Source organism: Rhinatrema bivittatum, chromosome 1 (assembly GCF_901001135.1).
Source record: "Rhinatrema bivittatum chromosome 1, aRhiBiv1.1, whole genome shotgun sequence".
NCBI classification, from domain to species: Eukaryota; Metazoa; Chordata; class Amphibia; order Gymnophiona; family Rhinatrematidae; genus Rhinatrema; species Rhinatrema bivittatum.
The window spans coordinates 40,746,492-40,768,790 of record NC_042615.1 but is presented as its reverse complement, the minus strand read 5'-3'; the positions used below and the strand labels follow the sequence as shown (position 1 = coordinate 40,768,790).

At 43.8% G+C, this 22,299-nt stretch overlaps 1 protein-coding gene across 5 annotated transcripts in view; it reads left to right on the top strand.

Annotated features, from left to right (window-relative positions):
• Positions 1-22,299, top strand: part of INPP4B (inositol polyphosphate-4-phosphatase type II B) — a 1,386,300-nt gene that overhangs the window by 1,300,897 nt on the left and 63,104 nt on the right. For all 5 annotated transcript variants that reach the window (XM_029598221.1, XM_029598061.1, XM_029598140.1 and 2 more), the window contains one exon: positions 16,587-16,699. In XM_029598221.1, coding sequence (XP_029454081.1) covers positions 16,587-16,699 — 113 coding nt within the window. The remainder of the gene's footprint in view (positions 1-16,586; positions 16,700-22,299) is intronic.

Here is a 22,299-nt window from a genome sequence, read left to right as displayed (position 1 = left end):
CCAAGGGCCAGGGCACTCACCATCTGTTCATGAGAGTTGACTGTTTACTTATCTAATGGGCTGATACAGTACAGTGTGCTCCGATGGAGTGCACTGTTAACCCTCGATTGGATGCGCATTTCAGATGTACTAGCATTATCCCTTATTCAGTAAGGGGCCGAAAACGCGTGTCCAACTCCCCCCCCCCCCCCCCCCCCCGAACCTAATAGCGCCCGCAACATGCATATGCATGTTGATGGCCCTATTAGGTATTCCCGCGCGATTCAGAAAGGAAAATGTGCAGCCACATTTTTCTTTCAGAAATTAGCACCTACCCAAAGGTAGGCGCTAATTTCTTCGGGCACTGGGAAAGTGCACAGAAAAGGGACCTCCGACTTAATATCATGGCGATATTAAGTCGGAGGTCCCGAAAGTTACCAAAAGTAAAAAAAATAAAATAAAAATTGAAGTTGGCCCGCGGCTCGCGAGTCGAAAATCAGACGCTCAATTTTGCCGGCATTCGGATTCCGAACCTGTGGCTGTCAGTGGGCTCGAGAACCGACGCCGGCAAAATTGAGCGTCGGCTATCAAACCCGCTGACAGCTGCTGCTCCGGTCCAAAAGGAGGCACTAGGGACCTGTTTTTGCCACCGGTCCTATTTTGCATACTGAATCACGCGCACAGGAGAGCTGGCATTTGCCCGCTCTCCCGCGGACTTTACTGTATGGGCCCGATTATTTAGCAGAGCCTAGTTGTGCATGGTCATTTGCAACCCCTATAAGATATGCTAGCTGAGGCAGTGCTGACACCTGTATCTTTGCAGGCCCATGTCACACTATGCATCCAATGTACATATGGATATATTCAGATGCACATGGATGTCAGCTAGGGAATCTGAATGTAACATGTTGCGTCTGTGATTGATGATTATAACTGTCAACTTGTAGCTTCAGGCTGTGCCTTTAAACAGTTGAGCTACTTGTGATTTCTAAGACTTATAGAACCCTTGGCTCCATGACCTAGGCCCTGCTGGCATTCCATCATACCTATGCAACTATCTCGCCAACATGTGATGGCTAGGACTAGGTCAAAGGCATAGCTGAGGCAAGCAAAAAAGTGCAAGCTATGTACACAAACGCTATGGAGAGATGTGACTCTTTTGGACTGACAATCTGAATACATTAGGGCAGCCACATCTCTTTGGTGTTAGATTTATTTTGTGCCTACTTTGTCTACTACTATCTACTGCACCTATTGCTCTATTATCATGATGTTCCCTATCTCGGCCTAAGTGGTTTCTGTTACACACTGGCCCAGACAGAAGACCTGTGAGGTAAAGAAATCAGAGATGAGACGAGCTAGAACCACTCTGCTGGGCTCTCTTCCATGGCAAAGATGACAAACTAACAGGCAAAGTAGTGTTGTATGATTCTTTGCAAAAGCTGGCTGCAGGTCCATTTGGTCTCCCTGGCTTCTAGGAGATCCTTAGGTAGATCTGGAATGACATCTACTGGGATGCCATACCATAGAGCCAGATTATGGAATTCACAGCAGAGCAGCACTCTCTCAGTGACTCTGGGTGGGGCATATATTAAAGCTGCCCCCATTTTGTCCAAACAGCGAAATCTACTTTTGAGAACTCTCGAAGGTGCATTCTATGACACAGCGGGTAGAACATAAGGCCTCATTGTACCTCGTCTTGTAACACTGAAGCTATATATCACAGCTGACACATATGTCATTGCAAAAAGACATCATCCTCATGATATGATTGTTCATATCCCTAGCTGTTCTGCAGTATATCCTCCAGAGATATACGTTTGTCAGACATGACACACTGAATAGGATTGTCTCAAAAGGCTACTCCAACAGCTTCCTTTGAACCCATCTACCCCATGATGGTGAAGATAAACTGTGGCTGATATCCTGGCTGTCAGAGCCAAAGTGCCGCAGACAGGAGGCTGATATGGGCACCATTAGCCGAGGGCCAACAGAGCACTAACGGGGCACGCCTGACCTTGGAGTCCCTGCATTGTGTGCCCAAAAAGATTTGGGTAGATAAGTGACTTTTCAAAAGCTCCAAGAGAGAGGATTTGACCTGCTACTTGTTTTAAGCTGACTAGTTGAAAGTTTGTAGAGCTTGGTCACATGTTGACCTTAGTAGAAAGTGCTTTATAGGGACACATAACATTAGTAAGCCTCTACAACATGGAGAGAGAAAGCTGGGCCCTGGCATGATGGCTCCTAACTGTGCAAGTCACTTGTCATGTAACTGATGCAGTCACATCCCCGACAGCCCCCTGGGGCCCTTGGCTGTAAACACATAGCCAGAGAGGGACTTTAGAAAGAAGCATCGCTATTATCTATGAGTCAGCCATCACCATAGAGGCCGTCTTCAAAATTTTCAAACAAGCCAGATTGCCTAAGTATATAAGAATCATGCATAGCTCCTGAGTACCTGGCGACCATGTTGAAGATGTGCAGTTGAGCATCACAGACCACTTGTGCATTGATGGAGTGGAAGAGCTTTCTGTTGCAGTAGATCTTCTCCCTGCAACGGAGTGGGATGATGGCTACGTGAGTCCAGTCAATAGCTCCCACAACATTTGGAAAGTTGGTAATAGCACAAAAGCCTGTCTTCAAGACCAGCAAGTACTGCCTTTCTTGAGAGAATCTTATGTAACGATTAATGCGGCTACGTACGGTTGCTATGACCTGGCCCGACAGCGGGAAAAAGACATTTGTGACATTTCCAGATGACCCCAACTGTTGTTTGGAAGGAGCTAGATGCCATAAAATGCAGGATGCACAATAGTTCGGTGAGGCCTGGTATAGCAAGGGACCTTTCTGTGACTGGATCCAGATCCCCTCTGAGTTCTTGATATAGCATGATAGGCTGAGAGCTCAGATGATACCTCATAACCACATGTTTCTCTGGCACCCACAGCAATGTAGTTCGTGGATAAAAGATGTGCTTCCTGTACTGCCTGCATGCCCTCCTGTGAGACAAGCCCTGCCATAGGCCAGAGTGCTCCACCAGCGGGGCTTGCAGCTCTGGCTCCAGTGTGGGTACTTCCATAAGAGACATTTGAACCTCCCTTGCCTGTTGTAGTAGTTTTTGCTGTTGTCGCTGTTGAGCAGCCTGAAGCAGCCAGTAACCCATTACTAGTACACTTTCCCCTAACATAGCTTTATAAAGACAGGGCAGGTAAGAAAAGCTGTTTTTATTGGGCCACCAGGGCTGTATAGGTGTGTCTGAGAGAGAGCCTCATTTTATCGTGCACAAAAATAGCCATACCTGAATGTAATTTGCTTTGAAGTATTTGAAAAAACAGAATATAAATCAAGCAATCATGAAAGACTTTGTCAAATGCTTTCTGAAAATCCAAATACACTATATCAACTAGCTCACCTTTATCTACATGTTTATTTACACTTTCAAAAAAATCTAAACGATCAGTAAGACAAGATTTCCTTTTGCTAAAACAATGTTGACTCTTCTCTGTTAAACCATATTTATCTATCTGGCCAGTGATTTTGTTTTAGGAATGGTTTCTATCATTTTGCCCAGCATGAAATCAAACTCATCAGTCTACAGTTTCCTGGATCATCCGTAGAGTCCTTTTTAAAAATTGGTGCCATATTGACCACCTTCCAGTCTTCAAGAATCATGGTTGTTTTAAATGATTGCTAAATGATTACTAGTAACAAGTTAGTGATTTCATGTTTTAGTTCTTTTAGAACTCTGGGGTCGATGCCATCCAGTCCCATTGATTTATTACTCTTTAGTTTGTTAATATGACCTTTACATCCTCTGTTGTCACAAATATTTGTTTTAGTTGCTCAGAATCTCCACAATTAAAGAATGTTTCAGGTGTGGATATGCGCCCAACATCCTCCTCTGTAAAGAATGAGGCAAAGAATTCATTCAGTTTTTCTGTTATTTCCTTGTCCTTCCTAAGCAATTCTTTTGCCCCTCAATTATCTAGTACAGCGATTCTCAACCGGTGTGTCACGACACACCAGTGTGTCACCAAGCACCGGCAGGTGTGTCGCAGCTCCCGGTGTCCCACTGCCCCGGTTGTACTTCACTTCTCCCTTTTTCCAGCCCCACTGGCCAATGGGACGCCTCCTTTCTTCCTGCCCCCACTGATCAATGGGAAGCCTCCTTCATTCTTCCTGCCCCCGCGCAGGCCAATCGGAGTAGGAAGAAGGGAGGAAGCCTCTGAGTGGCTGGTGAGGCAGGAAGAAGGGGCATCACATAGCCCGGGAGTGGGGTGAGAAGAATGGCAGTGTCGAACCCTGATGAAGCAAGGCCGCCATGGGAGCTGAGCCTCGTGGTGGCGAAGAGGAAACCTGACCCCGACGAAACAAGGCTGTCACAGGAGCTCATCCCCGTGGCAGCGAAGATGAAACCCGACCCCAACCAAGCAAGGCCGTCACAGGAACCCATCCCCATGGCAGCAAAAAAGAAGGCCCGCCGGAGTAAAGCTGTGGTGGAACTGGAGCCCATCCCTGCAGCGAAGGAAGAAGAGGTTTGGCAGCGAGCGTTTGTGTGTGTGGGGGTGAATGGGTGCCTGGGTGAGAACTTGTGTGTGTGAGTGTGAATGGGTGCTTGGGTGAGAGCTTGTGTCCGTGGGTGTGAATGGGTGCCTGGGTGAGAGCTTGTGTCTGTGGGTGTGAATGGGTGAGAGCTTGAGTATGTGTGGATGTTGTTTCAGCCTCTTTATGTTGTTTCAGCCTCTGGGTGCCTGGGTGAGAGCTGGTGTGATTAGGTGCCTGGTTGAGAGCTTGTGTGTGTGGGTGTGAATGGGTGCCTGGGTGAGAGCTTGGGTGTGTGGGTGTGAATAGGTGCAAGAGCATTTGGGTGTGATTGAGAGCTTGTATATAAGAGAGCATGTGTGTGATTGAAAGAGAAACTGCTCAGGGAGGTGATGTGTTTCTGTGTGAGAGAGAGAGAGACTGGTCAGGAAGATGACTAGTGTGTGTGTGAGAGACTGGTCAGAAAAATGACAGATGTGTGTGTGAGAGAGACCAAGACTGGTTTTGGGTGTATGTGTGTGTGTGTGTGAGTGATTGGTTGTGGGCACTAAGGAAGAGGACTGTGAGGACAGAGCTTCAGCAGCCCTTGCTGCTTCTGGTGAGTGCTATTGGCCTGGAAGGGAAAGGAGTAGGAGAGCTGCTGGAGAGGGTAAGTAAAGGTGGTATTTTAAGTTTAATTTTCTTGATTGACTGCCATTTTAATTATTGGGTATTATGCAATGTCCTCTGTTTTGAAATATTTTATTGATAATTTGGACATGTTTTAATAATTTTTATGAGTTTTTAATTGTTGGATGTTATTCTGTTTAGCAGTTGTTTTGTAACATTTTTAGTATAGCTTTACAATTATTACTGTGTGGGGGATCTATAGCAGCTTGGCTTATTCTGTTTTCCTAATAGGAAGTATATTAGTGTTTAGGGCCTGGTTTAATAGTTATAGTGTTGCCTTTTCATAGATTGGGTACTTATTGTTTGAGTGTGTTCCATAATACAGGTGTAACTTTGTGCGGGTTAGTTTGTGTGCATTATTGCAGATCCTGGGACTATGTTAGGTGGTATATTTCTCTTTCCATTTTTCTAGGATTGCACTGCATGCAGATTGGCTTTTTGGGTTTCCATTCCAGTTTCTGTCTCCATATTTATAATTTGTGGTTTTTCTGTATTTGGTGAAGGTCAGTTCTGGGTGTGTGACCGAGGTGAGGTATTTTACTAGCATGTATGCATTTGTATCAATCTTATTTGTTGTGTTTTCTCAATAGGATATGCATTAGTGGTAAATTACTGTCTTTTCATAAGGAAGGCTATTGTGCGTGGTAGTAAAGGGAGTTTGTTTTGCTTTTACTGAGATGTCATCAGAACCAGAATATCTTTTTTGTATGGCGAGTTATACAGAGTAATGTCCTAGTTCTGCTCTGCATTCATTGCTGGGGGTCAAGGGGGATCCTGTGGATGCAGAGTGCATGTTTATATTTAGCCCCGTGATGGTCACATGTTCAGTGTGTCACACATGTGAGAACCATCTGTCAGGTGTGTCCCAGCCGAAAAAAGGTTGAAAACCACTGATCTAGTGACTCAACTAACTCCTTCAAACGCTTTTTGCTTTAATATATTTAAAAAGTTTTTATTTTTAGGTTTTGCCTCACTGGCAAGCTTTTTCTCAAAATTTCTCGAGCTGTCTAACTATGGTTTTATATCTAATGTGCCAGTGTTTATGCTCTTGCCTGTTTTCTTCATTTGGGTGTGCTTTCCATTTTTTGAATGATGCCCTTTTAGCTTTAAATGCTTCCTTTACCTCACCGTTAAACTATGCTGGCAGTCGTTTTGTCTTCCTTCAACCTTTTTTAATGTAAGGAACACATTTTATCTGGACTTCTAAAATGATATTTTTAAACAATGTCCATGCCTCATGCAAAGTTTTAGCCCTTGCAACCGCTTCTTTTAGGTTTTTCTAACCAATTTTCTCATCCTGTCATAGTATCTCTTTTTAAAGTTATAAGCTACTGTAGTAGTTTTACTTAATATCCTCCCTCCAGAGATTGTCAGGTTTAATTGCATTATGATTGCTATTGCTTAGCGGCCCTGCCACAGTAACTCCTCATACTAGGTCATGCATTTCAATGAGGACTAGATCTAAAGTAGCTGCTCCTTTCTTCGGTTCTAGGACATGAAGCAGTCATTTATGGCATATAGAAACTTAACCTCTCTAGCTTGTCCCAATTAGACATTGACCTAATCAATTCCCAGGTAATTGAATTCTCCCATTATTATTATATTGCCAAATTTATTTGCTTTTTAAATTTCAGCTAGCATTTCACAGTCTGTTTCTTCATTTTGGCCAGGTGGCTGATAGAATACACCCACTGCTATACTCTTTCTCATCACCCATGGAATTTCTATCCATAAGGATTCCACACTGCATTTTGTTTCCTGCAGGATTTTTATCATGCTTGACTCTATGCCATCTTTTACATTTAAGCCCGGATTTTAAAAGGCTTGCGCTCGTAAAATGAGGGGTTTACATGCGTGACCGGGCCTTGCGCATGCTGCGCACATTTTAAAACGGGCCCAGTCACACGCGTATACCTCGGTACACGCACAAGTGCCGGGCCTCTCCAAAGGGGTGGGCCAGAGGGTGGGGTCTGGGGGGGCAGGCCGGGACAGCACCATTGTACACTTTCCCGATGACTGCTGGCGCACGCAACTGACTTCAGCTCCAGCCCTGAAGTAAGTTCAAAAGCAAAAAAAAAAAAGGATAGATAGGAAAGGTTTAGGGGGTGGGGAGGAGAGGGGAAGAGGGAGGAAGTTTAGCTAAGGAGTAGGGAAATTCCCTCCCAGTCCGTTCCTTTAATTGGAGCGGACTGGGAGGGAACTGGGGAAAGCCCGATTGCGTCACTGCAAATAATTTACAAAAATTCACCCTCTTTGCGCACGTGCATGTTATAAAATCGGCGCATCCATGTGCACATGCTGGGAACCACATGCGCGTCTTTTAAAATCTACCCCATAGTGTCACCCCTCCACCAATTCTTTATGCCCTATCACATCGATATAATCCAAGCTTGGATGTAAGACACAGCGGGGGGGGGGGGGGGGGGAGGCCGTGTGTTGGATTAAGTAAGGGATCCTGTATGCTCGTCTCCCCAGGAGAGTAGAGTACCTAAAAGGAAGAAAACAAAAACGGGCTGGAAAAGGAGCGATACCCAGCACGCCGCCTCAAGCTTCTGTGGCTGGCCGCTGGGGTTATATTTCTGCAGTGTAGGCAGGAATTAGCTGAGCAGGCCGGGCGAGCCCGTTGGTCTTTTACTGCCATCGCCTACAATGTTACCGTGTTACTGCCATGCTCGGTTACTGCTGATGGTCAGCACATCAGCGGCCTCAGTTTACTTGGAGATTCCTAATAGAACCAGTTGCTAATTAGCAGCTGATTGCAAAAGCCTTAAATGCCTATTTTTCCCCCAGACATGGCTTTAAAAAAAATCCAAAGAAAAACAAAGATCTTGATGATTTTGTTTGTTTTTTCACTTCTGGCCAAATTGAAATAATGCCGGGATTGATGCTCTCAGGCTTAATTACATAGCAGGCGACCTGTCGTCTTCAATAACGCAATCCTCAGCATCTGCAAGCTCCGCAACAATGTTGTTCTCTCTCTCTCTCTCTTTTTTTTTATTTATTTCAGAAACAGGAATATTTCATTTTCATCGGCCTCGTGCTTGCCAAGTAGGATAAAGGAATTGTTTAGCCGTGAATAGCAGCAGCCACAATGCTCATTACTTTAACGGCTTGCTTGAGTAGCCCCTGAAGGGGTGCAATTTTTCCTACTTGTTTCTGTTTAATATGACAAGATGAATGCTTTACTCCTCTCCCGTAGTCCCTCACTGCAATAGCTTTGCAGCCATGTAGCTCCAGGAGCCCGTGACATAGATACAGAGTGCATAGTAATTCCACGCAGTTGTTTTGTGCTTAATTAATTTGGTAATGGATTTAGCCTTTTACATTTGTTACTCTATAACCTTTAAGCCATGGAGCCACCTGCAGATTTCTTTTATAAGATCCAGCTGTTTTTCAGCATTGTCTCACAGTATTGTACCTTGTGACCCAGGCAATCAACTAAAATGGTAACGTCTGCAAAAAAACATTTTTTTGTGCGGGATTACAAAAAAAAAAAAAAAAAAATTGGAAGAAATAAGGTACCTTGGCTGGGGTAGTTAAAAAAAATAATTGTGTCTGGTACCTTCGTTGGCCCAGGAAAGAAGCACATCCACTACTTTACCCGCCCTCTAGGTAGCATAATACAGCAGTACAGCGCACAGAGACAAAACACCCACGTAGATGTCTAGTAATAACCACAGACTCAAATGAGACAAAATTAACATACCCTCTCCCTCTGATCCATAATCTCCCATACCAGACCAGCCCTCTAATCCTCGGCCCTCTGCCTTCCTCATACTTGTCCATTCCACCCTTACCAAGGGAAGAGCTATGCCTTAACCTTTTTCCAAAAGATAAAATCATTTTATAAATATATATAAAAATAAATAAATAATCTATCACGTCCAAAGTTTTCTTCCAAGAGAGAATTTGAGTCGTATCTTTTTGTACTGTTCCGGCTGACACAAGAACCCGAATGCCCCGCTCGCGATTGCCACCTCTCCAGCGGTCAACCTCGAACCACGCTGCCCTTGTGTTGCAGGGCCGTCCTGGCCCAGTCACTCCCTGCAGCTTGCACCCTGGAGTGGCTGCCCCAACAAAGCCTGCGCTGAGCAGAAGAGTTCGGTTCCCAAGAAGCAGAAGCAATAAGCTTCCTATAGGCAGGACTGTCCACTGCCTCTCTGCTGCAGCTGGGCTTGAGCCCTTCAAGTGCACTCACTGTTGTCGGCAACCCAGAAGTGCTCTCGCTCGCCTCCTCTTCCTCCGCCCGAATGCTGCCTGGCAAGGTCCTTGGCCCACAATGAACAAGTCTTCATTCATCAGATGCTGATGGAAAGAGAGAGAGAGACTACTCTCACTGGCTGACCCTTGTCGCTGACATCAGAGGTGGGCCTTGTGAAATTGCAGGCAGATTTACAGGCGATGCCGAGCACCGCCTTGATATCTTGGAGGCTTGCAGCTGTTCAGTGCTGGGAAGCAGGTTGGTGATGGCAGTACTTGCTAAGAAGCTTTGCATTCCCCTCTCCCCCTGTAGGCATCCTCAGAGACCCCCCTTTTCATAAGGATGGGGAAGATGAACGTTTGGCCTTGTCCCTGCCTAGGGAGAACGTGTATTGTCTTTCTGCTTGGCCATAGCAAAGGCAAAACTTTGCAAGAAGAAATGAGAGGTAAAGAGAGTGCAGCTGACCCTTCCTCTCAAGGGTGTATACTTTTTGGTTACTGGGGCTGAGGGTCAGTAGTGCTCAGTAAGCTCTCTGGGGAAAGGACCAGTCTTCTTCCCCCTTCCCAGAGATGAGGTGTGAGTTGTCATGGTTTTTCTTTTTTCGCTATAAAGCCTGTCATTCACAGGTCAGAATTGTATTTATTGTAATTTTGTTTTTATTTGGTGTGAACCACTTTGGTTTGATGTTGAAAGGCAGTATTCCAGGAGAACTAAATATATATTGTTTATTTATTTAAACATACTTATCTGCTCCCTCCAAATAAGTTGGGGGCAGGGTACTGTAAAAACATACAAAGTTCAGTAAAAACAGAGCATCAACATAAATAAATAAATAAATAAATAAAACAAATCATGCAAAATACATGTGTCTCAAAGTTGTTTCTAATACATCTAGTAGAAAGGAACTGACTATTTCAGATGCCACTTATGCCGCATTCAACAAATAGGTTTTTAGGAACTTTTTAACAGTTTTGGTGTTTCTTGTCAGGTGTATGTTAAATGGTAAAAGATTCAGGAAAATGGGGCCAGTGATAGAAAAGGAGCATTCACATGTCTTAGATAGCCTTGCGGTCTTTGGGGACGGAATGTAAAGCTGGAACTGTGAAGAGGAGTGGAGAGACGAGTGGGTTGTGAATGCTTAGTGTTGAACTTATTCAAGGGGAAAAAGGTTATTTAGAAGGTTATGTATTATTATTATTCGTTTTTATTTAATTCACAAGCGTACTGGTAGCCAGTGCAGGGCTTTAAGTGAGGGCGTGATATGTTCCCTAGAATGAGCACCAGTCAGTAGTGTGACTGCTGAATTTTTTATTAATTGTAATGGGCGCATTAATTATAATAGGTGATAGACTGGAATAGAGAGTATTTCAATAATCAGTACCTTGGAGAATTGAGGCCTGTAGCACTGTACAGAAGTAGGTTGGATGCAGAAGGAATTATGGATGGCTGTAATAATTTCAATCTAAAAAAATGAGCTTTGCACAACTGTTTTAACTTGTAGAGTCTTCGATAATCTGTGATAAAGAATGACACCCAGGTCCTAACTTTCTGGGACAGCAGAATCGTATTGCTATCAAACTGAAAGGAAAAAAAGGAGTGGAGTAAGAGAAAAGCTGATCAAGGATGATGGCCTTGAATTTTTAAATATTTAATATCAATTTATGGAACTGAAGCCAGGATCTAAGACACAGAGACACAAACTGAATAATAGAAGGCCTGGACGAATTTAATGAGAAAAAAAACTATATTGTCAATGTATAGTTTGTATGATAAACCAAGCTGAGCAAGAAGCTGACAGAGGGTGTGAATTTTAGCGTTTTACACCAAACATTATTAAAGGAGAAAGAAGAACCAATTTTAATTTGTTGTGAATGATTGGAGAGATAAGAAAAAAACTATCTAGAAACTATCCCAATTTGTTTCAGATGAGAAAGAATATTGTGGTCTATAGTGTCAAAGGAAGATGTAATATATAACAGAATAAGCATGTAACATAATCTAGAATCAAAACCATGAAAGACAGTGTCAAAGGTAGAGATGAATAATATCTTGGTACCATGAAATTTCTGGGACCCAAATTGATTTTGGTCTAGAATGGAATGTTCATCAAAGAATAGAAATAGCAGGATAGCTGACTCAATAACCTTAATAATGAAAGGAAGAGAAGCGATAGGACGAAAGGTGGAAAATTAAGTCGAGTCAAAGGATGACATCTTTAGAATAGGCCTGACTGATGAACTGAACCAAATCACGGTGAACCTGGAAGATGTGGTAGGCCTGATCGACAAACTGAAGAGTAGTAAATCACCTGGCCCGGATGGTATACACCCCAGGGTTCTGAAAGAACTAAAAAATGAAATTTCGGACCTATTTCAATTTATTTGTAACTTATCATTAAAATCTCCCATTGTACCTAAAAATTGGAAGATGGCCAATGTAACCCCGATATTTTAAAAAGGATTCAGAGATGATGCGGGAAACTGTAGACCGGTGAACCTGACTTCAGTGCTGTGAAAAATCCTGGAAAGTGTTATAAAGAATAAAATCACAAAACATTTAGATACACTTGGTTTGATGGGACACAGCCAGCATGGATTTACCTAAGGGAAGTCTTGCCTCACAAATCTCCTACATTTTTTTTGAAGGGGTGAATAACATGTGGACAAATGTGAACTGGTAGATGTGGTATATTTGGATTTTCATAAGGCATTCGACAAAGTCCCACATCAGAAGCTTCTAAGAAAACTAAAAAGTCTTGGGATAGTAGGCCGTGTCCTTTTGTGGATTGCAAGCTGGTTAAAAGACAGGAAACAGAGAGTAGGATTAAATGGTCTGTTTTTGCAGTGGAAAAAGGTAAACAGTGGAATGCCTCAGGGATCTGTACGTGGACCAGTGCTTTTTAATATATTTATAAATGATCTGGAAAGGGGTACAATGAGTGAGGTGATCAAATTTACGGATGTCACAAAATTATACAGAGTAGTTAAATCTCAAGCGGATTGTGATGAATTGGAAGAGGACCTTGCAAGACTGGAAGATTGGGCTTCTTAACGGCAGATGAAATTTAACATGGCCAAGTGCAAAGTGATGCATATAGGGAAAAATAACCCCTGCTGTAGTTACATAATCTAAGGTTGTGTCTTAAGCGTTACCATCCAGGAAAGAGATTTAGGCGTCATAGTGGATAATACATTGAAATTGGCGGCTCAGTGTGATGTGGCGATCAAAAAAGCAAACAGTATGTTAGGAATTATTAAGAAGTGAATAGCAAATAAAACGATGGATGTCATAATACCTATCTTTCGCTCCATGATGAGACTGCATCTTGAATACTGTGTGCAATTCTGGTTGCCGCATCTCAAAAAAGATATAGCTGTACTGGAGAATGTGCAGACAAAGGTGACCAAAATGATAAGGGGCATGGAACAGTTGTCTTATGAGGAAAGGCTAAAGAAGTTAGGGCTGTTCAGTTTGGAGAAGAAACAACTGAGGGGGGATATGATAGAGGTCTATAAAATCATGAAAAGACTTGAACACATTAATGTAAATCAGTTATTTACTCTCTCAAATAATAGAAGGATCAGGGGCACTCCATGAAGTTAGCAAGTAACTCATTTAAAACAAATTGAAGTCAATTCTTTTTCACTCAGTGCAAAGTTAAGCTCTGGAATTCATTGCCAGAGGATGTAGTTACAGCAGTTAGTGTAACTGGGTTTAAAAAAAGTTTGGATAAGTTCCTAGAGGAAAAATTCCATAAACTGCTTTTAATTAATTAAGCAATTGTAGCTTTTGATTTATTTAATGTTTGGGTACTTGCGACTTGGATTGGCCACTGTTGGAATCAGGATACGGGGCTTGATGGACCCTTGGTCTGACCCAGTATGGAAAGTCTTTAGTTCTTATGTTATTTTCTTATAAGCTCTCTTCAGTATTGATAGTTAATGACCGGAAGTTACTGACAGATTGACTATTGTCACAATGGCCACCACAATATCATCTCGACAGCAATTCAGTAGGGCAGTAGATCAAGAATCTAATATACAGGAGGTTGCATTTAAAGAAGAGATTATCTGCAAAGTTTCAGCATGAGAGTTATGGTATACTGCCCTGGTCCTTTTTTGAGCAGAAAGACATAATTTGAAATATGAAATTAAATTCTCTTCTTTCCCTTTGTCAGGGGTATCCCCAGGCTGAGATGCAGGCAGGTCAAGGCACATTCTGCAAGGGCCCAGGCAGTCTCCTGGGCTGAAACCAAGCTGCTGTCGCCAGCCGAGATCTGTCGGGCGGCGACGTGGTCCTCCCTACACACCTTCTCCAGGTTCTACCACCTGGATGTTCAGGCCAGGGACGATACAGCCTTCGCAAGGGCAGCACTAAGTGGGCCACAGGCAGCCTCCCACCCTGTGCGGGAGTAGCTTTTGTACATCCCATTGGTCCTGAGTCCATCTGGCTACTTTCTAGGAAATGGAGAAATGACTTATCTGATAATTTTGTTTTCCTTAGTGTAGACAGATGGACTCAGCATCCCGCCAACGGCTGTTCTGGAAATCGAGAACCTCGGATAACAAATCTCGAGACTAAGCGAATACAGGTAAGCCCTAGTTCAAGACACCCGCAGTTGTCTGGTGTCAGCCTTTACTGTTTGAGTGCACTGGTGGTCTCCAGTTTCCAAAAAAAAATAAATTATATATATATATATAATCGGTTGAAGCAGTTCAAAGTTAATAAAGTGTAATCAAGTATTAAGCAACATATATCCACACTGGCTTTTCGAAGACAATACTGAAGAGCTAAGATTGCTGCACGGGTATATGTAGGGTGACGTCAGCTTTGAAATCTGACTCAGTCTCCCATGTACTATCAGGAGAGCACAATACCCATTGGTCCTGAGTCCATCTGTCTACACTAAGGAAAACGAAATTATCAGGTAAGTAATTTCTCCAGTGACTCCAAAGTTTGTTGACCAGAAATAAAAGTTATTTCACTGACTCTGAAGATGGGCAGCACAAAGTCCCAAAAAAATGCTGGTACATTAGACTAATTTATCTGAACAGGCAGGTATATGAAGTATAAATGATACTCAAACCTGACTCTAGCTATAGTGAGCATACATGCTCAAAAGTTATTGAAGCAGACTTTCCTTTATCTTGTATAATCTATTCTGTATCTAATTATGTCATCTGTAACTTTGAACAATTTGTATTTTTATGAATGTTTTTAATGTACGCTGCTTAAGGACCTAGGATAGTGCAGCTAATAAATGTTTAAAATACATTCTAATAAAATAAATAAATAGTGCAGCACATGATAAACCAGTCTCAAATAATATAAAAACAAACTCGGTCTCTTTCAACAAAATCCACTCTCTCAAACAGATCTGCTTGCTGGGGCAAGGACCCTTCCTTCCCTGGGTCTTTCCCCGGTCCCTGTTCAGTAGGATAGGCCTCATCCTTTTCTCCCACACTTGTATGTGAGACAGAAACTTCACAGGATCTCTTCTCTGGTGGGTAGTCATCTCTGTCCAAGATCACCCTCTGAAAGCCAGCCCTCTTTGTAACCACTTCTCCAATGAAATTCTTCAGGACCGAGTGAGGCTTCCTCCTTCCCCTCGCCTCCCACAACTTCTTTGGGTTTGCACACACTTTTACCTCTGTGCGAGGCCCAGCCATGCCTGTCCCGAGACTCCAGCCATCTTCCTTCAGCAGGAGCAGCTTCACGCCCCTGCTCCTGGAACCTTCCCTGGGGAAGGATTAGGCCCACTGGCACCATTCAGTGCAGAGGTGGTTACACAGACTCCAACTCCTAGACCTCTAACTCCTCCTGCATTGCATGGGGGCAGGACGTTTATCCAGAATCAAAACCCCTCCCATTGGTGAGCACTGCAGTACACTTCTGACTTCACAAGCAGGGGCAGGGTCTGTTGAGATCGCTGACAAAATTGCACACCAGGTCTATAGAAACTACTATGGCCATTAAAGTTAAGGGCAAACTGTGCTATTAAAGGGGCAGAACTCATGTATCTCTTAACACATACACACTGAAATCAAGTTAGTTGAGTGGCCTTCATATTGTTATATCATGTGCATGGGTATGTGCATAATAATAATAGTACTTATTTTTATAATGCTCCTGGATATATGAAGCACTATATAATAATGAGAAATATTCAGGTACAATCCTTCCCAAAAGGGCTTGCAATCTACATGGATGCCTGAGACAACAAGAAATGAAGCAATGAATTGGAATTTTAAGATTTTTTAATGAAGCCAGGCAAGGACCTTTCTTGCCTACTGTGCCTGTATGACTTATGCAAATCATTCATGTTACGTCTATGTTGGCTTAACTATATTATATTTGTGTAGAGTGCTGTGTATACTACCTGTGCTAGAAAGTAAGACTAGTAATCAGTTTTTTTCCATAAAGAAAATGAGTTTAGCTTCACATGATGCCTTTTATAAAAACTGTGACCCAAAATGCTTTGCATGACAGAGAAAGTAGATTCTTGGACACCACTATAGTATACATCGAGGACAAATGGGAAGCAATAAACAAATACCAATTTCAGGGCAAGCAAATGTTCTCCTTTTTAAAAGCTGAATGTGGATGAAATTATATAAAAGCAATTTCTAACTGTATAATGTCAGAAACAGTGCAAATACATTTGTACTGTTGGTAGAACCAAAATTGATTGGCTTAATACAATAACAGCAAAGACAAGCAAGTATCTATGAATCTCAGCCAAAGTAAGCAAAGTAGAATAGTGGAGCAAAATCTCTTTTTTTGTGAACACTAGCGGATTTCTCTGAACGATGTCTGCTTGGTAGTCAGAGTTTGTGTCTGCAGTGTCAGGCTTTAAATGTTGGTCCCAATGAAGAGGGCATGCTGGTGAGTCACAGTAATAAACAGTAATTAAAAGCTGCGAGAATTTTAGTATTGCAATGCATCATTCCAGTTGAGTTTTATTAGGTTTCATGTTCAGGCTCTGGAAGGTTGCGTTTGAAAATTATTTTGCCGTTGGAATAGAACTTATGGAAAAAGCCATGAGGTTCCTTAAACAGTAGAGCTGTTTGGTTACTGGTGGTAGCATTCGTCAATAGTAACTGGGTTGTTGGGGTCTTTTTTCCTCCAGAGCCCTACTAAGAAAGTCATACTATTAGAATTGACATTCCTGGCTGTGTCTGTTTCTTCCTCTCAGGCCTACCACATTTTCAAGAACAGAATGACTTGAAAGAATTGCTAGAAAACCTTCACCAAAACATCCAGGCCAAGAAGAGAAAGAACGTAGAAATTATGTGGCTAGCGGCTACCGTAAGTGACTTTGATTTAACCCCTTCCAGGCGCTGCTTGTGGTCCACCTTGTTTAGGGAATTGTTGCAGGTGCATCTCTCTCTCTCCATCCACTTATGTGTTTAGGAACTTTTCGGGACAATCTCAGCCAAATCATGGCTCCAAGCACTACTCCCATAGGCTTGCTGACTTCTGTTCCTTCCAGCCGTAGTGAAGAGCTGTGACAGAATGGCACAATCCACCACCAAAGGAAATCTTTCAGAACAGCAGTTTGTCTTAGCTTTCAACCCACACTTTTAATGAAGCATCACAATCCTGTAACTATTCCTATTGCCGTACAGCACAGCCTTGGCGGACAGTTAGCGGCAATGTTATTCTTAAATCTGAAGGCTGGCTGTTAATGAACATTTTTTAGGTGATCATTGATTGAAATGATCTCGGGGAAGCCGGGCTAGGTGTTGACGTGGCTAAGATCCCAATGTTGTTGTACGTTTTCTCCACGAGCTGCATCTTAAAACACTTTCACTTACTGGATGTGCTTTTGTTTTGAAACAATACAAAAAAAAAAAAATCAATGTCATTTGTTGTTTCATGTCGCTTTCAAAATGAAATGACAGCGACAAGAAGAATATTTGTTTCATTTTGGGTTTTTGTTTCACCACACATTAAAACAAAATAAAACAAATGAAATGACCAAACAAACATTTTTCCCCTGCACACTCCTAATGCCCAGAAGCATAGAATATGATTCCAGAGAAAGGTGACAGCAAGGCCCATCCGATTTGCCTGTTGTCCCTTCCTGTTGCAGTGCTGCAGATTGCACTCCAGGGAATTGCATCTCCGATTGCCAGTCCTCCAGATGTGGCTGCAAATTCAAAGCTGGCAGGTGCCTTGCTGTTGCATGTGGGGCTGCAGAGGTGGTAGGAAGCCCTTCCCTCACGGGCTGCCGCTCCCACCTCCTCCTGCCGTGTGGGCCAATGGAGTCTGGGAGAACATGGGCACAGCAACTCTTGAGAGAATTATCCCGCACTCTGGCGCCGGGGTCATTCTGTACCTAATAGCAGGAGAGGGAAGGAGAACAAGAGAAAGCAAACGAGGAGGAGGGAGAGAGCAAGGAGGGGAGGAGGAGAAGGGAAAGCAAACGAGGAGGAGGGGGGAGGGGGAGAGCAAGGAAGAGAGGAGGAGAAGAGAAAGCAAAGGAGGGGGAGGGGAGAACAAGGAAGGGAGGAGGAGAAGAGAAAGCAAACGAGGAGGAGGAGGGGGAGGGAGAGAGCAAGGAGGGGAGGAGGAGAAGAGAAAGCAAACGAGGAGGGGGAGGGAGAGAACAAGGAAGGGAGGAGGAGAAGAGAAAGCAAACGAGGAGGAGGAGGGGGGAGGGAAAGAGCAAGGAGGGGAGGAGGAGAAGGGAAAGCAAACAAGGTGGAGGGGAGAGGGGGAGAGCAAGGAAGAGAGGAGGAGAAGAGAAAGGAAAGGAGGGGGAGGGGAGAACAAGGAAGGGAGGAGGAGAAGAGAAAGCAAAGGAGGGGAGGGGAGAACAAGGAAGGGAGGAGGAGAAGAGAAAGCAGAGGAGGGGGAGGGGAGAGCAAGGAAGGGAGGAGGAGAAGAGAAAGCAAACGAGGGGAGGGGAGGGGGAGAGCAAGGAGGGGAGGAGGAGAAGAGGAAGCAAACAGGAGGAGGGGGGAGGGAGAGAGCAAGGAGAGGAGGAGGAGAAGAGAAAGCAAATGAGGAGGAGGAGGGGGAGGGAGAGAGCAAGGAAGGGAGGAGGAGAAGAGGAAGCAAAGATGAGAGAAGGCAGAACCAGTAAAGCGAGAAGAGAGGACACAAAGGTGGAGGTGTGGAAGGGAGGAGCCATGGCGCTGCGCACATTAACATAAAAAAGCTGGGGCTTGGTGCAGAGGAGGGAAGAAGCAGGACTTGCGGTGGAAAGATGGGAGGGTGGTAGGATAATAATAACTAAATAGGGTAGATTAGAAATTGTTTTTAATAAATAGATAGCGGGAAAGAAGCCGCAAGACCTTACAGCCTGATTTATGGGACACGAGTGCACATAAGCACAATCAACTACATGGATCTCTTGTTGTTTCCTTCATCTTACCTTAGCATTGGCATCAGTCTCTACCAAAGGTGCCTAAATCATTATTTTGGGCACTATCATGCGTCAGAAAATTCTGACACACACTTTAACCCCACCTCACCCCGCTAATCCGTTGATTTCAGGGCGAGCGAGTCTGGTGCGTGTCAGTTTTGGGGGCCCTGCATGTCGTGCCTTGTGTCACTCTACCAGCCTTTCCCTCAGTTTAAGGTCTCTTGTGCTTACCTCTTGCCTGGCTGTGCCATGCACGCAGTGCCTTTTCTGTGAAGAAGGATCCTTTCCCAGCCCGTTTCTTGTATTACTAATGTTCAGAGGGTCGCGCGGGCACTGGGTAGGGCACCGCACTATGTCCCATGAAAAAGGAAGTGGGTGCCTTTTTCCTTAATGCTTGATTTTCCTTGCTGTACCCTACAGTGCAGCTGCTTAGGGCACACTTGCAAGCCTCATGTGACCAACCTTAGGGACCCGATCCACAGCTTGAAAAACCCTGTGACACATTACACAACACACATACAGCAAGAAAGCAAAATTAAAACTCTCCTTAGCTGGTACTGTCTCACACAATTAGTGTTCAACTATGGAAATGAAATTTCATTTTTTGGTCTGGCCTAACCTCATGGCTGTCTGATTCTCTACTGCTTAAAGGCAAAGTAACTGAGCTGCTTCTTCACTGGCCTGCTGACGTAGCGAGAGCTCACGAAGGCTCATCACAGATATACTGAGTTAGTCAAATAAAAAGGTCTCTCCTGCAACTTATTTGTTGACCCTGATTTCTATATTCGTCAAGCCGGGGAAGGCAGCCTAAGATGGAAACTATAAAATTTCAAGGTTGAAGGAAGGGATTGACATTAGTGGTGTGCCTGGTTCTGGTATTATGGTATCAGTTCATTTTATTTTTCATTTTTATGGACTGCTCCTCCCAGTGAGGCTACAAAACGGCGCATGACATGAAAATGCCAAGATGTGACTATGCCAGTGCTGGTGGAAGGGTCTGCTGCCGCCCCAGGCGCTCATCACATGACGGGATTTCTCTCTATCTCTCTCAATCTCTGAACCCGAGCGCCGCAAATCGCACACCACAAACCTCCCCCATCTCTGTTCCTCCCCGTGCCTCCTCCCTCCTCCCTGTCCTCTGACTACGCCGCCCTCCCACCTCTGGCGACCTCCTAAGTCTGCCTGATGCTCCCACCGGCCCCGGACCGTGCCACTTGCTTGCTCATGGGGATTACCGATGTCCAGAACCTTTGATTTCTCAAACTCTTTAGTATTTTGCTTTTTTTTAATCCAAGGCCAACTGGAAACTAAACATCTGCTATTATATAGCTTTGAGGATATAAAAAATGTATAATGAAATTAATCATTTCTTGCAAAAGTGCTAAGCCGGTAAGAATAGCAGACACAGAAAGTCTCTCTGCACTGACAACAATGGAATCGATAAATGTTGCCAAGGGAGTGCGCTGGTATGAGAGAGTCAACAAAAGTAGCCTTCTTATTTATGTCCATAATAAATATTGTACAAGTTTTATGTCTGCGCAATGTAAAAGGATCCACATATGCCTATGTAGTTCAACTACTGAATTAATCTAGACCACTCTTTATGTGAACAGTACACATATGGGCCTTATTCTAAACGATGCACAACATTTTATTCTTATTGCAAATTTTAAGTAGGTAGAAAACATTGATGTTTTTTTAATTTGCACAAAATTATAGATTATGCAGTCAGAACTGAAGGTATTTTAAATATGTTATATAATTGGTTACATTGAAAGAAGGCAAGAGGTCCCTCAAGTCCAACCTTCTGATTGCTAACTGCAAATGGTAATCTATGGGAAGGCTTTAAAGATGCTCTGAAGCAGTGAATTTCAACCCAGTCCGTGAGCGCCTCCCAGCCAGTCAGGAGATCATAGTTTATCAGGGCAAAAGGTGCTCTGGGCAGGCCTTATATCGGGCGCCTTGCATGCCGAATTACAGAATGGCTTGAGCTGAGAGGTAGGCTCAGATGGCTGCTAGCCTGGTGCATGGCCCTGCCCCCAGAGGATCCATATTTGGGCCCTCAGCCTATTCAAAAGGTGTTTCCCAGCATTTAGACAGCTGGGAGGTCAAGTGACGGCGTGGGATCCCGGAGGAAGACCCGTGAGCTCTCCTCCCTGTGTTATGTGATGTGAAAGTCTTGAAGCTCTGTGTTAGTGTAACAAGTTACTATAACATAACCCCAAAAAAGAGCCCCAGGACATTTTTTTTTTTTAAAAAACACCTTAAATTCCCAATACGAGTTATAATAAAAAAAAAAAAAAAAACGGGCATCAGCAAGCCGGGCAGGAAAGACTAGAAAACCTGTCTTCGTCAGTCTTCTCAATCGTGTACCCAAAAATGTCTCTGTTCAATATTCACAATATATATCTCCTATTATCCTGATATTGTGGATGCACCCTGAAGTGCTCCTCTGTTTGGTTTGTCATCTGGCCAGCTCCTCCAGCTAGAGGGATTTCTTCCTTTTCTCTCTTGCTTTTCTTCCCACACAGTTTTGTGTTTGGGACAGGGTGCACCCTTTACAAACTGGGGACACTGGGATGGATCTGTTCCCCCGCCCCACCCCCCTCTTGTTTGATTACTCAGGGGTAAAGACAATGTTTGAAAGCCGTGTACTTCACTGCTTTTCCCCCCAACTGTTCTCTATCAGTGTTTCTTTCTTGCTTTTTACTATCATTATGAGTCAGCTGGTTGCCCTGGTATTTCTGCAGTGCTTGATATAAAATAATAAAACTGCAAATTTATATTATACTTCACTACTGTACTTTTTCCCATTTAATGTTCTGGTTGGATTTACTATCTGCTTACACAATACTAGTAAAAGGGTTAATTACTGTTTTATTAAACTGTGATGATTTTATCTGTGGTACCACAGGTGAGAGCTTATTTGGGAAGGACATGGAATTGTGGTATCGGGGTCACCGGGACCCTTTCTCATCCCCCACGCAGGCTACGAACCTGAAGATAAATCGTATTAGTAAATATAATTTCTCATGTGGTACTTCCCACACCAAACATAGGGGTGGTATTCATAGTCCAGACCAAGAGGGGGGCCACATTACTCCTGTAAGTAGAAATTGTTCTCAGTATTGATTTGTTTGTTCATGAAGAAGAATTACTGTGGCAACCGATCTGGACTGGAAACATTGGACTGGGTTTCAGCTTTTCTTATCTGTGAGTCTTTGCAGCCTTGATTGAAGTTCCTTGTTTGTGTGTGCAGTGCAACATAAGTCAGGGAATGTTTCTGTTAGTGCTTTATCTAGTAATGAACTGTTGTGTTCGGCGGTCCGCGAGCTCCTACACTAACCACTGCACTCATCTCCCCCCGTCCGGCCAGGTCTTGCCTCTCTTCCACATGATGAACGCTGCCAGTCAGCCACACAGCGAGATGTTGCTCTTCACCACCGCAGCACCCCACCCCCATAGGATGCTGCTGACACTGTGTGCCAAGCCTTCCTCTAGGCACGCTCGCCCACCACTTGTTGGGTTTTAAAGG